The sequence below is a fragment of the Amia ocellicauda genome, chromosome 7 (assembly GCF_036373705.1).
Source record: "Amia ocellicauda isolate fAmiCal2 chromosome 7, fAmiCal2.hap1, whole genome shotgun sequence".
In the NCBI taxonomy this organism is placed as follows: domain Eukaryota; kingdom Metazoa; phylum Chordata; class Actinopteri; order Amiiformes; family Amiidae; genus Amia; species Amia ocellicauda.
The window spans coordinates 45,982,959-45,997,646 of NC_089856.1; the positions used below are offsets into that span (position 1 = coordinate 45,982,959).

At 49.1% G+C, this 14,688-nt stretch overlaps 2 protein-coding genes across 4 annotated transcripts in view; both read left to right on the forward strand.

The window, feature by feature from the left end:
- The first annotated feature begins 2,140 nt into the window (after positions 1-2,140).
- mon1ba (MON1 secretory trafficking family member Ba) lies at positions 2,141-13,492 on the forward strand. Of its 2 annotated transcripts, XM_066709921.1 has the most exons (5): positions 2,141-2,612; positions 4,263-5,079; positions 5,315-6,107; positions 10,546-10,693; positions 11,127-13,492. In XM_066709921.1, exons 2-5 carry the CDS (start codon positions 4,281-4,283, stop codon positions 11,358-11,360), a joined length of 1,974 nt encoding a protein of 657 aa, XP_066566018.1. In that variant the 5' UTR covers positions 2,141-2,612; positions 4,263-4,280; the 3' UTR covers positions 11,361-13,492. The 2 variants fall into 2 exon arrangements, with proteins under 2 accessions (XP_066566018.1, XP_066566019.1); XM_066709922.1 differs by lacking the exons at positions 10,546-10,693; positions 11,127-13,492 and adding an exon at positions 7,489-10,521.
- An 827-nt stretch (positions 13,493-14,319) lies between these two features.
- gripap1 (GRIP1 associated protein 1) overlaps positions 14,320-14,688 on the forward strand; it is a 37,621-nt gene continuing 37,252 nt past the window's right edge. For both annotated transcript variants that reach the window (XM_066709924.1, XM_066709925.1), the window contains exon 1: positions 14,320-14,390. In XM_066709924.1, coding sequence (XP_066566021.1) covers positions 14,349-14,390 — 42 coding nt within the window. In that variant the 5' untranslated portion in view covers positions 14,320-14,348. The remainder of the gene's footprint in view (positions 14,391-14,688) is intronic.

Genomic DNA, 14,688 nt, shown 5'->3' on the forward strand with positions numbered 1-14,688 from the left:
GAGAGAGAGGGAGAGGGAGGGGGGTGTGCAACAAGGAAGTGTTTGCAGTATTATGAAAAACAGGGTTGTAAGACTGCAGCCTCAGTTGCCAGCGATTACAGTCTGAGTAGCTCTTCCGAGAGTCACCACAGCTCCTGCGCTGCGCCGCGAAAATACTCTGATCGCCTCTCAAACAACTGCTCTTGTTCAATCCGGATTATAGGCTGTTGTGTGCAATGCACTTTACCATCTTTTTTCATGGCACACCTTTCTACGCTTAACTGTCATACCTGACGACATAAATCAATAGCATACGGAGTACAAAGTGTCATGCGTACCACCCTGGCAGCCAAAATACGGCCAAATTATATTATTACATAGTTGCAGGTTTCGTGGAAATGCGTGTTGTTGGCCCCTATATAATTATTATTTACATATAGAAAAGTAATGATGTAATGTCTGGTCCAGTTTTCCGCTGTATGTTTTGCAGGTCCGGGGAGGGGGGTATTTTAATTGTGGTATTTTGCTGGACTTGAGCGCCTGCTCCACAGACACGTCATTCAGAAACGACCTGCTCGATCTGTCGCTACAATGCACGTGTGTACGGAACTATTTTTGATTCGTTTTTGCAGTGCATTATTGGTTAAAAATCTTGTGGTGCTCTTTCCCCTCAAGAAACGTAGTTTATGTAACGCTGAGAATGAGCAGCGCAGGCGCAGCGCACAGCTCGCACACACAGCAGCCGGCAGCGCTGCCCCGTATCTGTCCTGTGCAACACATACATTGTGTTGCGCTGCATTGTACTACTGTAGTGCCTACATCCGCAGTGATGGATCTATATTCCAATATGAGTTATTTTGAATTCCCAAAAGACAAGCTGCCAGTTTCACCGCAGTGTTCGTGCACTAGATTACAAACGGTTGTGCAAGCCTCTGCATAAAGTAACCGAGGCGCTGAAACGGCCTTTTTGCAACGTTTCCCTGCATTCAGCTTCAAAGGTGTGAAAGTGCAGCCGTGGCTGTAAGGCCTTTATAGCACCGCCTTCTGCAGACGAATATCTCCGAATATGTCATATTTTTCACAATCTTTATAGACTGTGGTAGCGTGGCTTTTACTGCACCCAGTGCAACGAGGGTATATATATATATATCGAAATACAGTATTAAAAAGCTTGTGGCAGCGACAGATCCTTTCCACTTCAAGGTCCAGTTGCATTTCAGGACCAGCGCGCCCCCGTGTGGCGGTTAGTAGTTAAAACACACAGGGATTGACAACGATGTGCATCTGGATTTCTGTTCATTGCAATTAAGTAGCAAAATCCGTCAACTAGTGCAACTATATGTACCGTTTGTCCTTCACAAATTCCGCTCCACTTCGCCCTGGTAGGTTTCATTCCAAACGAGCTTAATTTAAGGGTTCAGTTTCGTATTTGAGAGCTCGGCTGCAACAATCACCAGCAGAATACACTTCTCCAGGACCAGGGTTGGGAACCACTGCACTACCCTGCTGGCTTTTGTTACAACAGAGATCTCAATTACTTAACTGAACTTTAATTGATGTAACAATCTGCTTAGACAAACAAGCCTTTTTGAATTGTGTAATACAATAGTTGTTTCTTTAATATTCTATTTATACAATGTTATAATTAACGTAACCCCCCTACTGGTTAACATACTTAAAAGGCTCTGATTTAGGAAATGATTAGTTCAATTAAGGGTTCATCTCAGTGATTGAGAACAAAATCTAGCAGGACAGGGGCCGCTCCGGGACCAGGGCTGGGAACCCCTGGATTAGATCATTATTTCAGAGATGTTAATATTGTAGGAAAATGTGTCTATGGACAGTAATAATACAGGGGAAATGTATTTAAGAACTGCAACTGAGAGCACCTCTGACACCAGCACGCATAAGCGCCGCCCCCTCCCGAACCCACCTATCACAGAACGACCCTCCCTCGCCACCTCATTGGTGCTCGGCCTGCATCGCCGTCAAATAAGCCCCGCCCATCACGCCGCAGTGTCCTTTCCGATTGGCTGCCTTTGACAGAGGTTGGCTCACTCCGATTTCCTTGGTTTACAATCCCGTCACTCAAGCGCGTCTCCCGCGTCCCGAGCGCGGATTGGCTGTGGCCTGACGTCACTCAGCCGGCTTCCCCGACACCGGATGTGGCGGAGAAGCTGTCTTATTTATTTGGGTTTCGGCTGCTGTGGGGCTGCTGAGCTGGACGGGATTCATCGCCCCGTCTTCGTATTTTCGCCTCTTTTGGTGACATTTATAAGCGACACAACTTTTTTTAGGCGTTTAATTTATTTATGCATGTATTTATTTCGCAGTTAGTGCTGTCGGACTGTATATGAGTTGGTCGTGCAGCTCAGGCGAGGGCGCGTTGCTTCCCCACTAGGCCACGATGAGAGGAAAGCCGCTGCTGCGGGCCGGCGCGTCTGTAAACCCGCTTAAACACGCCGTCGTCCTCGGCCAGTGACGTCGCCCCCGGTGGACCGAGCCGAGCCGAGCCGAGCCGAGCCGAGCCGAGCCGAGCCGAGCCCCTTCGTGCCCTGTGCGCTGTGACGTATCGCACCGGACGGTAAACCCCGACAAACGACGAGCACACGACCGGGCATTTCTCTTCATCGGTGAGTTACTGTGCGCCTGTGTGTAGCTGTCTGTCTCTGATCACAAGGGTTTCATTTGCGTACCAGCCTCGTCTGTGCTGACAATAATACTATATCACACGTATTGCTGTGATGGGGCTTTTCTGTGTGCAACATCCACAGGCTTGTCTGCTCTTCAGGTCTCCCGGTTTGATTGGCTCATTCTGCAGTTTCTGCTGTCTGCAGTGGGAAGCATTACTTTTATTTGCTTTATATTCTTTATATTGCCATTGGTTTAATGTTGTTCATGCCCCTTTGTCTGTAAAGCTGCTGTTCGTTTCTGGGGGTTAGCTCAGTCTGCACAGACGGTGTAAAGGCTGTGTGTTTGGGGGCACAGGCATTTGGTTGAGGATTTAAAACCGTGGCTTTGATAACATTAACATGCGCTGCCTGACCAGCACCAATCAGCACAAGCACAACAACAGTAATAGTATCAGGCATAGGTTCATTATTGTGTATATGGTTACTCTGTGTGCAGTTGGATTGTAACAAGGTGTAGTCACTTCTGATAGGTAAGACTGAAGATCTGGAGATATAAAAAGGCTTCGCAGCTCTGGGTTAGCCTGTATTTACATTTGTGTTACTTGTTACTACTTCATCGGTATATCCTGGGAATTTCTGAAACCTCTGCTGATGAAACGTTTGCATTTCTTGTGTGAACTACAGCTCTCCTGTTTCTGTCGATGGGTTCAGCTCAGACGAGGGTCGATGGCTTGATTGTGTTTGAGCTGAACACCATTGACATCCTGCCTCACGGATCAGACTGATTAGATAGTCTGTGTAGAAGACTGCATTGCTCATGTCGTTTTTCTTTTACCATGGGCGTACCTAAGTCTTTAGTACTTGGCAAGAGTTAAGATGTACAGCAGCACCGTGAATACAACAAAAAACAAAAAAAAAACACAACAACAAAAGTTTACTGCACTCTATTTTCTTTTCACGAAGCGGAAGAACAGCCACAATGTCCTGTAACATTATTAAAAAAATAAAAATAATGATCAACACGTGTACTTCCTACACACCAGTTGTTTCTTCATACCAATAGTTGTGTAAACTGGGTAGAAAAGTGTTGGTGACCTATTCATTTGTAATACCACAAAGCAATTGCTGTATGTTTCCAAGATACTCCTCAATTAGCTGCCACTGTTTGGAATCGCTGCAAAATTTAATAATTTATTTGGAAGTGTACAAATATATATTTTTAATTGACAGGAATTGTGTGTATGAACTGAGTTTTATGGGTATGAATTATGTGCTGCGTGCAGGCTGCTTATTAGTCATGCAAGCTGAGATTTATGAATGTGAGTTACTAACCTAATCACATGAGGCACACATGACTCCAGTTGTCCACAGTGGCATAATGGAGGCAGTTAGTGCCGAATCCCTGCACACCCGCACCTCGCAGCGAGGCGCTGTGTCTTGGAGAAGTGACTAGTTTTGCAAAGCAGAATGTTTGGCAAGCCACTGGTCTGCCGACCACACATTTTTAATTTAGTTTTTACTCTTCTATACAGCAGTCAGTTTTACAGATGTGAAATAAAATTGGCCTGGTGTGGATTCTGTGCCAAAATATTTGGTTGTCTTCCTTCCTCATCTCTCTCTGTCTCTCCCTCTGTCTCTCTCTCTGTGCAGAGTGTCTGGGATGGTGAGATGGAGAAAGAGCAGCGAGAGAGAGAGGAGACTGACGAGGTGAAGCCCTGCGAGACAGCTGCTCCCTCTCTCCTCAATCATCTCCCCTCCGGGGGCAGGGACAGTGATGCGGGGGAGGACACGGCGGAGTGGGGAGGAGACGGGCTGGAGATCGGTGTCTCGGATGGGCCGGTTGAGCTGGGCTCCACACAGGGCCGGGAACAAGGACAGCAGCCCCAATCTCAACCAGAACCAGAACTGGCGTCTGAGCTGTTGCCTGATGGGGAAACTGGGGACAGCCAGACGGCAGAGGTGCAGGAGGGGGAGGGAGCCGAGTCTTCCAACGTGGAAGACACCCTGAACTGCAGGGAGGAGGATCTAGTCGACCATGAAGACAGAGAAGATGATGATGATGAAGAAGAGGAGCAGCAGCCAGACCAGCTCTCGGACTCGGCCTCGGCCTCCACTGACAACACCCTGGAGGACTCGAGCGAGTTCCTGGGGCCGCGGCCGGTGACCGTGCTGGCCGGGGGCTCACTGGAGGAGGTGGACGGTGGGATCGGCGGGGTCCCCGGGGTGTGTTCCCCGCTCTCCGAGCCTGGCAGCCCCCCACCATCCTCCCTGACGCACCGCGACGAGGACGTGACGGCCGAGAGCTGGCGGCAGCACCGCAAGCACGTGTTCGTCCTGAGTGAGGCGGGCAAGCCCATCTACTCGCGATACGGCAACGAGGAGGCGCTCTCGTCCACTATGGGCGTCATGATGGCGCTGGTGTCGTTCGTGCAGAGCGGGGACAACGCTATCCGCTCCATCTACTCCGGTGAGCGCCGCGGGGGTCCGCTCTCAGGGAGGGGGGGCGAACGAGTAAAACCGGTGACGTGGTTGTTGACGCTATAGTCTGTGTGTCGCTCTCAGTGTGAGTGTGTGTGTCGCATGCGTGTCCCTCGCCCGTGTCTGCCGAGCTGTAGCCCTGGCTGGGTGGGCCAGCCATTGCGGGGGGGGAGGACATTTCACCCGCTTAACCGCCTCCCCTCTCCTCTCCCCTGCGCCTCCAGACGATCACAAGGTGGTGTTCATGCAGCAGGGCCCACTGGTGCTGGTGCTGGTGTCCCGCGGCCGCCAGTCGGAGCAGCAGCTGCGCCAGGAGCTCATGTACGTCTACTACCAGATCGTCAGCATGCTGACCCAGGCCAGCATTGCGCGCATCTTCGAGCGCAAGAAGAACTACGACCTGCGGCGGCTGCTGGCCGGCTCCGAGAAGATCCTGGACGGCCTGCTCAACCTGGTGGAGTCGGACCCCAGCTTCCTGTTGGCCGCTGTGCACTGCCTGCCCCTGCCCTCCGCCCTGCGTGACGCCCTGAGCCAGATCCTGCAGAAGGCCATCACGCCCAACCTGGTCTTCTCCATCCTCATCGCCAAGAACCAGCTGCTGACCATCGTGCAGGAGAAGACGGTGATCGAGGACACGCGGCTCGAGCCGGCCGACCTGCACCTGCTGCTCAACCTCGTCGGCGCCTCCTCTGCCTTCCAGGCCGGCGAGATCTGGACGCCCATCTGCCTGCCGCTCTTCAACCCCGACTGCTACTTCTACGCCTACATCTCGTACCTGGACCCGCCCAGCTGCACTGTCTGCCTGCTGCTGCTCTCCACCGACAAGGAGGCCTTCTACGCCGTGGCCGATTGCAAGCGCCGCATCGAGGAGGGCATGCGGACGCAGAACGCCCTGCCGGCCATCGCGGGCGCCCAGCCCTACAGCGTGGTGCAGGTGGGCGTCTCGGACCTGCGCCACTTCATGTACAAGCCCTTCGATGTGCCCGACAACCACCGGCAGCTCACGCAGTTCACCAGGTTTGTGCTGGGGGCCGGGGGTGGGGGGGAGAGTAATTGAAGGTCTAAATCGATCGAGACCTTTACAGCTGTGTTTGTGCCTGCTCCATTTTGTGTCTGGTGTTGTGTCCAACCGAATGACTGTCACGATGAGTCTGTGCTCTGCTGTCTATGTGTGTGTGTTAGGCAGACTCTTTACCAGACAGACGTCTCCGGGGACGGCCATCCGAGTCAGTGTTTTAAAGCTGCGTCGTACTCCTGTCTGCGCTAATCCCCGGATTACCTCTATGAATAGGCGCTCTATCTGGGGCAGTGCAGGGGTCGGAGCAAGGTCATCGGTCATTCCGGCAGGACTTGGGACGTTTCCCCACCAATCGGATCTCTTCCTTGACCCCGATAGGATGTAAACGCTGTCCCCTTCGGAAGTCTCCTCTTCAAACTAGCTGCTCCTACTGGACGAACCGTGTTGAATATTGATGGTCGACAGAACAGACCTGCATTGTGGTGGAGAATAAGGGGAAAGTGGCTGAAATTATTAGTCTGAGTGGCTTCTCTTTATGCAAAAATGCAGGCAAATTAACAGCCGGTGGAACAGCAGTGTCTTCCTGCAGCGCTGATGTCGGAGCCTCTCTTTTGTTCTGGGAGGCGCACGGGTCACCTCGCTTCCTCATCCTTGGGAAGGACAGCACCCTGAAACCGTGCCGCACTTACCGCCCTGCCGTTGAAGCAGTTAAGTGCGGCACGGTTTCGGAGTGCTGTCCTTCCGAAGGCGTGCCATACCCATTAATGCACGTCGCATACTACAGAGATGATAACCAATTAACTTCCAATTAACGTGCAGTTGCAGAGCTAAGCAAACGGGTGTCGGGCTGAATCGGCAGAGATGTCAGCCTTAACGAGTGCCGGAGAGGAACGCTGCCCTTCATTAAATTCAAACCCGTAATTCTGGAATCTTATCTTTATGACCTCGCATTCTTTCTTGTCGTTCTTTTCCTCGCATTGCCTTGTACGACACCGGTCTGTCTGCCCCGTGTGCAGTGTCAGACCCTGACTGTGTTTTATTTAGGAGTTGTGAGCGGTAAATACAGACTTCCTCCCCCTCCCAGGCCCTGGCTCTTCCTTTGCACACACCTGTTTGTAAGATAAATGCATTTCTGTTTGTGAGGCACATGCAGAATGGTGTTGTTGAAGATGTCCTGGCATGGGAGGGGTGTAGCCAGCCTAGAGGACTGAAATCGGCTCTTTATAATTTTGACACAGTCCGGTTATTGGACCTGGGCAAAGACCAAACAATAACACTGCCCTGGAAGCAGGTGTGAGAGAAGAGGGTTGCGTCCTTCTGCCTTTGGGGTGAGAAGTGCCACTTTCTCACCCGTGGGCTGTGGTTTTGATTCCTTGGCAGGTGGGGCTTTTCATTTCCACCGGCAGAAACGCACCGTGATGGGCATAGACTGGGCAGAGCTAGAAGGAGCAAGACCTTCAGCAGGAGATACAATCGCCCTGTTGGAGGGATAGATGTGTACAGAACAGGAAGTGGAGACTGAAATGGAAGTAAAGGGGCGAGGACGCCGCTGACGCCGTGACGCTGCCTCCTGGAGGATGCCAGTGTTTCTGCTGCTGCGCTGTGGTTTGGCAGTTTGTTCTGAACCACCCACAACACTTGCACTGTCATACACAGCCTGGCACTGAAGTCCTCTGCTCCCAGCTTCTCTGCTCCTTCATCTTAAACGCCTGAGTTAAACCTCCGCAGTTCTATAAATCACACATTTATTGGCTTTTATTAATATCACAAAAATAACAAAAAATTAAATTAATAAAAAAACATATAAATGAATGTATACATACAAATATTATAATAGTAATAAAGAGTAGTCATTAAAAATATATATTAATGGAATGGAAGAGAACCCACTGCAGATCATATACAGACCAAAGGAGTGTAAACATTTTCTGTGTTATAGCCTATACCAGGAGAGGCCAACACTGGTGCCAGAGAGCCCCTGAGACCTTACTGAATTAATTTGATCTAACCTGATCCAAATATTTAGCAAATAAGGATCCATAGATGCCTACAAAAACCCACAGGACCGAGGCTCCCCAGGAACATGGTCAGGCCACCCCCCAGGCCAATTTGTCAAAATAAATAAATAAATAAAACCCTGGAAGTCAAAGTGATTCAATTGACAAAAACTAAGGATTGTCCCCCCCCACCCTCTCGATTAGGATCTAGAACTACATTTGTCTCAATACCTAAAAGATACAAAAAGGGGTGACATGTCAGACTTAAAACTGAGTATATCCTGTGTAGCCCGATGAATAGAGCATCAAAATGGTTTAATTTGATCACAATGCCAAGACATATAGGTACCCAGTGCAGATCTGCATCTACGGCATACTGGGGAACACTCGGCTGACATCCTACCGAGTCGAACTGGCGTAAGATAAGTTTTGAAAATAAATGTATATTTAAGTTCTCTCGCATTGTTGGAAATTGAAGAAGAATAGACTTTCTCACAAATTTTTGACTAATGTCTCGTTTGTTTAATAAGGTCATTGTCATTCAGATGTGATTCTTGTAATAAGGCTTTAGAAACCTTCTATTTCTTACGAAAGGTAAGAATTTATTTTACGTTGTATCTGTGTCCCAGGCCCTTGACTTTCCATGTAACAACCTTCAGTTTACTAGCGGCACTGTAGTACAGAATACATAAAGCCCCCTGTATTGAATATAAAACAGTGTAATGGTTATAGTTGTGCAGTCTGCACAGTCGAGTGAGAGAACAACAATCAGCAGTGGTAGAGAAAAAGACCAACATTAAAAACAAAAATCAAAACAAACCCATCTGCCCTCCACAAATCCCAGCCTGGTCCCCAAATGACCTGGCAGCTACTGAAGTCTGCATCAGTGAAGCCTAGCATGACAGGTGTAAACAAGATTACATTTCACAGCATACTTGAACAGGTCACATCAACAACCATAAGCAGGCCCCATGTAGACTGAACAGAGATATAGTGAGGAGCACTGTACTAACATTATAAGAAGTCACCTCATAAGACATTTTGTATTTTAAATGAGAGAAAGGGGGATAAAACACAGTAAAAACATACTGTGCATATCATGCATCTGCAAATGTACTCGTATATTAAAAGAAACGTGCTCCGTGTTATTATGCTTTTTCATATAAAAAATAAAATAATACTAATAAGTATGAGTCAAAAGTTTAGGTGGATTTTAAATTAATAGTCCATAGAATCACATTGCAACAGAAAAAAGAAGAATGAAAGAAAATATACACACACACACATCACTTTCAAGAAAATCCTTTCTTATGCTGGCTGCAGAAAGAAAAACGAAATTGTCAGATGATCTCCCCAACAGAGCACGTTGAGTAAAATAAAGAAAAGTACAGTACTCGCTCGTTGTCTTACCTCCACTGCTTTTAAAGGGAAATTAAAGAAAAGCCCTTTGTACCTAGTCCAGCTTCACTCTGTGAGATCCACAGGACGGCTTTCCAACTCCCCTCCAGGAACTCGGTGGCTGACGTTTCAAAAACTCTACTCCTCCCCTTGTCCAGAATTCGAGGTTCAGCTGGACAAACCAAGCCCCTGAAAAGCCCGAGACCTGTCTCTCAGAAAGCGAACCACGATGCTCCTCGGTTTCTGGTGAACGCCTGGTCTCTGTCCTAAGGATCTGTGCACCAGCTTGATTTCAAATGGCTGCCCCGGTTTTCGATATCATCCAGTTTTTCCTCTAACCGAGCAACCCTGTCCCTGAGAGAGTTTAACTTTTAAGGCAGATTCCAAAGCGGCGATTCTCTCTTCTTCGAGTGAGTGAAAAGCGAGCCATCTTTGATCCCCTGGTCGTTAGCCATGTTTCAGAGTAGTTCAAAATTGCCAACAAGCGAGTAAAGTGGAGGAAATAAGAAAATATAGCTGGCGAAAGCAGAGCATAAAAATCAAGCGGCCATCTGGCTCAGTGGGTCACATGATCCCCCAAACCTCCGCAGTTTTAACCTCTTGGTTTCCTCACCACCTTGGAAATCCCAGAATTATCCTGGATGCTCCTGTGAAGTCTTCAGACTTCCAGTCGCCACAGTTCCCTTTTCTTTATCTTCTATTTTTGGTGTTTATGGTAACTGAAACCGTTATGTATTTAAGGAAGTGAAACAACGCTGTCGATTTCCACACCTGAGTGAGTTCAGATTGGGACACCTGCAGAAGTCATGTGCCCAGGTCACGCGTGTACGGACTGACGGGGGGGGGTTTCCCTCTGTGGGCTGACGGGACTGAAGAGAGACGACTCTAGTTAAGACCTTGCAGATGATCATGATGTATATGGCGATGTTTTAAGTGCAGATACGGATCGTGAAACAGAGGTGAACTAAGACCGCAATCGCCCATTTGTCCTGCCCTGGCGTCTAAGATATGTGTAACATGTGTAATGTGTCGCTGGTTGCAGCCCCGAGATGGAGGCCCCGTACGGCACGGAGGAGGAGCGGCACCGGCTGCTCGACCTCTACCGCTACCTGCACAGCCGCTTGCACAGCGCCTCGCGCCCCCTCAAGCTCATCTACCACGTGGCGGAGAGGGAGACGCTGCTCGCCTGGGTACGACGCCGGCATGCCGCGGACACGGAGGAGGGGAGAGGGGATGGCGAGGGCAGGGTGGGCTGCAACTGGAGACAGAGAGAGAAAAGTGGGAGGTGGAGAAAGAGGGAGGGGGAGAGAGCTGGGAGTTACTGAGGGAGAGAAGGGGGGGAAGAAGGTGAGAGCTAGGAGTTGTCTAGGGAGAGGTGGAGAAGGGGGAGAGAGCTGGGAGTTGTCGAGGGAGCGGCTGAGAAGGAGAGGGAGAGCTGGGAGTTGTTGAGGAAGAGAGAGGGCACATATCTTCCCATCCTAAACACACAAGCCTGTAGGGGGACAATGCTCTCCTTTGTGTTGACACTGCCGTGACAATCTCACAGGCCTACCCTGAAGCAGCCTGCAGGCCTACAAGAAACTGACATCAGCACATCAAATCTCTCTCTCTCTCTCTCTCCAGGTGACCAGTAAGTTTGAGCTGTACACCTGCTTCAGCCCCCTGGTGACCAAGGCCTCGGCCATCAACGCCATCACCAAGCTGCTACGCTGGATCAAGAAGGAGGAGGACCGACTCTTCATCCGCTACCCACCCAAATACTCCACCACCCCCAACCCCAGCAAGAGCTCGCGTGGGGGCAAAGGGGGCGCCGCCGGGCAGGAGGCCACCGGCAACGGCTTCCTGGCCCTCCCCTAGGACCCTCCCGCCTCCGAGACCACGTCGCCCGGTGTCCCGCTCACAGCCGCGCTCGCCGACTTTGTTTTCCTCGTGGTTGTTCCTCCCGAAGCGGATGTTCTTATTTTGCGAACCTGTCCTGTTAGTTGTTGTAATCGTGAGAGATGACACGGCCCCATTCGAGTGGAGTTAAACGCAAACCAATCTACGTCTTTTCTAGTGAAAGGGTTGATATTTAGCGAGCTGGTTGCAAATTAAAGCTCTGATTTAGGCTGGTGAGTCACGTGGTCTTTGAGTGTTTGATAATGGGATGTCCGTATTTTGGTGCTTTGTGTTTTTTTTTTTCTCTCCATTGTCCTGGCTGACCATTGTAGGGGACAATGTGACAATGAAGGGTGCATGTGTACCAGAACTGGAATTGCTGACCCTAATAGTGACCTGGGGTTTAATGTCTTTGATTCTGGGTCAGCTAATCTGCTAGAGGAACCGGTCTCCCCTGTGCGACTCGACTAACCAACGGGATCGGACATCTTTTTAATGCAGAATTGCTTTTAGATTCTCCACAGAGGTCGTGTGTGCGAGTGTGTGTGTTTGAACTGTTACATAGTTTCCAACCGGAGGACACGGCTGAACCTGAATTCTTGCCCGAACTTGAAACTTTTCAGTTTCTCTACAAATTCAGCGATTTTTCCACTGAGGAGGACGTCGTTATGATTATTTTGAAGACAATCTTGGGGACTTGACCTTTTTAAGCAGATCTGACGTTTGCCTGTGGAGCTCCATTGTTGAAATAAATTGCACATGTTACCAAACGCACCCTCCCCACCTTGCGTTGTGTTCTGTCACCATGAGAATCGGGAGCTTTCTCGGCCGGCGGTGCTTTTTGGTGCCCGTGCTTCAGTGGGGCCCCGAACAGCTCGCTCTGTGGGCCTGACGGGCTGATTGAATGTATTAAGCATTGGGCTCCGCACTGGGTGACAAACAGGTTTCCCTCTTGGAGCTGGGGGGTGCCACACAATGGTAGGAGCAGAAAAATAAATAAGACGGTCACCAGTATTAGAAAAGCTCTACCTTTAGAAGTGTATGAATGGTCGCACAATTTTGTTGATTGTTTATATTGAATAACTGTTACATAGCTCTGTTGCAGGCTGGGTGTGTGAATAGTTTTAAATTCAGAATGTTGGTAGTGTGGGGTTTCCCAACATTCTCTTTGTTAATGGGGCTCAGGTACAAGGAAGGACAAGTCTATGGGTGTTGAACTGGTCCTGCTGCTGCGTGTGAGCGAGTTCCAGTCCAACAAAGCATCGATGCATTGCTAGGGACGCTTCTGTGGTACAAAAAGACCTAGAAGATCATCGCAGTGTGGGTGGGGATGTTCTCGGACTGTGTTTTCATATCGCTGTTTGAATTCAAGACCTGGTCTTGTATCGTGCACGTGGAATTGAAGTGTCACCCTTGTGTGCTACGGTGTTACTCCTTTACGACGATGGAGGGTGGGAATGGATGGAGGAAAAGTTGCTTTCGTTGCATGGACAATATGGCCCCCAGGCCAGGCCAGGCCTTGAGAATGGTGTGATATTGTGAGTCGGTGTGTAATCGGCGGTTCTTGAATATGTTGGGTGTTTTAAATGTGTGTGGTGCAGTCAGTGACATTTTTGTAGAGGAATGATTTATCTGACTAATGAATGATGGATAATGACGATAATAACCATGATTTAAAATATGGACCATCACGTGGGTCTGAAACCAATCTGATAGTGCGGAGCTTCGAGAATGTACCTGCTGTCTTGGCTTCTTCTCAATTAACTTGTAAACCGAGAGGCAGTAAATTTGGATATATTTTTGCTTGTCCGATCTGGGTTCACTGTCAGGACTGGGGTAAAGATAAACTCCCCAGAGTTTAATGTCAAGGCCAGTGCATCTGCTCTTACTTTAGCCGTCTCCGTGCTTTGGGTGATTTTCTTTTCCTTCCACACAGCCTTACTTGTTCCCCAGTGGCTGGGGTTTAAGGCTGACTTAACAAAACTGGAAGTCAATGTTTTGTATCTGCACTTTGAACTCAAACGTTCTGGGCTCTGGGAATTTAAAAATGTTTTTGTTTACTGACAAAGGGGGTTATGAAAGTACGACTGTGGATTTTGACTTTTTTTTTTTAATTAAAAGATGAAAAGTTACAAAATTGGTGTGTGTTTGTGTTTATTTGCACTATTTCAAGCGTATATTCCAGCACAGTTTACATAGAGCGCTGTATTTGCTTAAGCACCTGGGTGTGGCCAGCTTTATGGATCCCTTTCTAATCCATGAGATCAGGATGAGCACATGGAGCAAGAATACCTGTCTTCAATCCAAGGATAGCCCACTGAATTATAGAGCTGACTTAATTCACTTAATGAATTCACTGCTCGGTACAATGTAAACTTTAGATAATGGTTTTACAATGTATATAACCTACAATAGTAGAATAGAAAGAACAGAAGGATGTAACAATGTTTTCACCCTTTGAGTATTCCTGTGCAGGGGCTTGAGAACTGATTATTATTATTATTATGATATTATTCATAGGGGACAAGGGGGTGTGTTGTATGGAGTGCAGTCTTAGCACACTGCAATTTACTCTGGTATTACTAATGCATACTACTACTAGTTGAATTACACACTATCACTGATATTAACCTGCAGAAGCAGTCCCGGGCAGGTATCTTCAGACAGGTTTGCTCGACGCGCCCTCTGCCGGGCAGGTAAATGCGGCGCGCTTGAGCTAGTGTTTACACTGGACTGTACCACCCAGGCGCCGGGCCGATGAGCGCCTTCATTGCCAGAGCTGTGTGGATTTCTTCCGAATGGGTCCTGTCTTCACCTCTGCGTTATTCGTGCTTCTAGCACAGATGAGTGGCTTCATCCAACAACACAAACCGCCTCTGAGCCATTGATTATTCTTCATCTGCGCGTCCGTGATCTCCCTCCCCCCCGCGGCGTCAGTGGTAGCGGCCGGTGTTTCCCGGAGTAAAGATGGCGCAGGCACTGTCGGAGGAGGAGTTCCATCGGATGCAGGTAAATCGGCCGCATATCCGTGTTGTTGTGACCCGGCTAGATCTGTGCCCAGGTCCGGTGGCTCCCTATCGAGCCCAGGCCGCCGCGGCACCGGTTCCGAAAGGCGTGTACGGGGCGACGCATTGGAGAACGTGAGCGGTGGTTCCGTAGGCCCAGGATGAAGCCTCGGCGTCGGGTGGGGATGGCCGACCGGGAATAGCTCTAGGGAAGGCGGCAGCTTGCGCCTTGGAAGAGCCCGTGGAGAAAATATGAATAATAATAAAACAAATGCTTAAACATAAACGGTGCATCGGAAGCG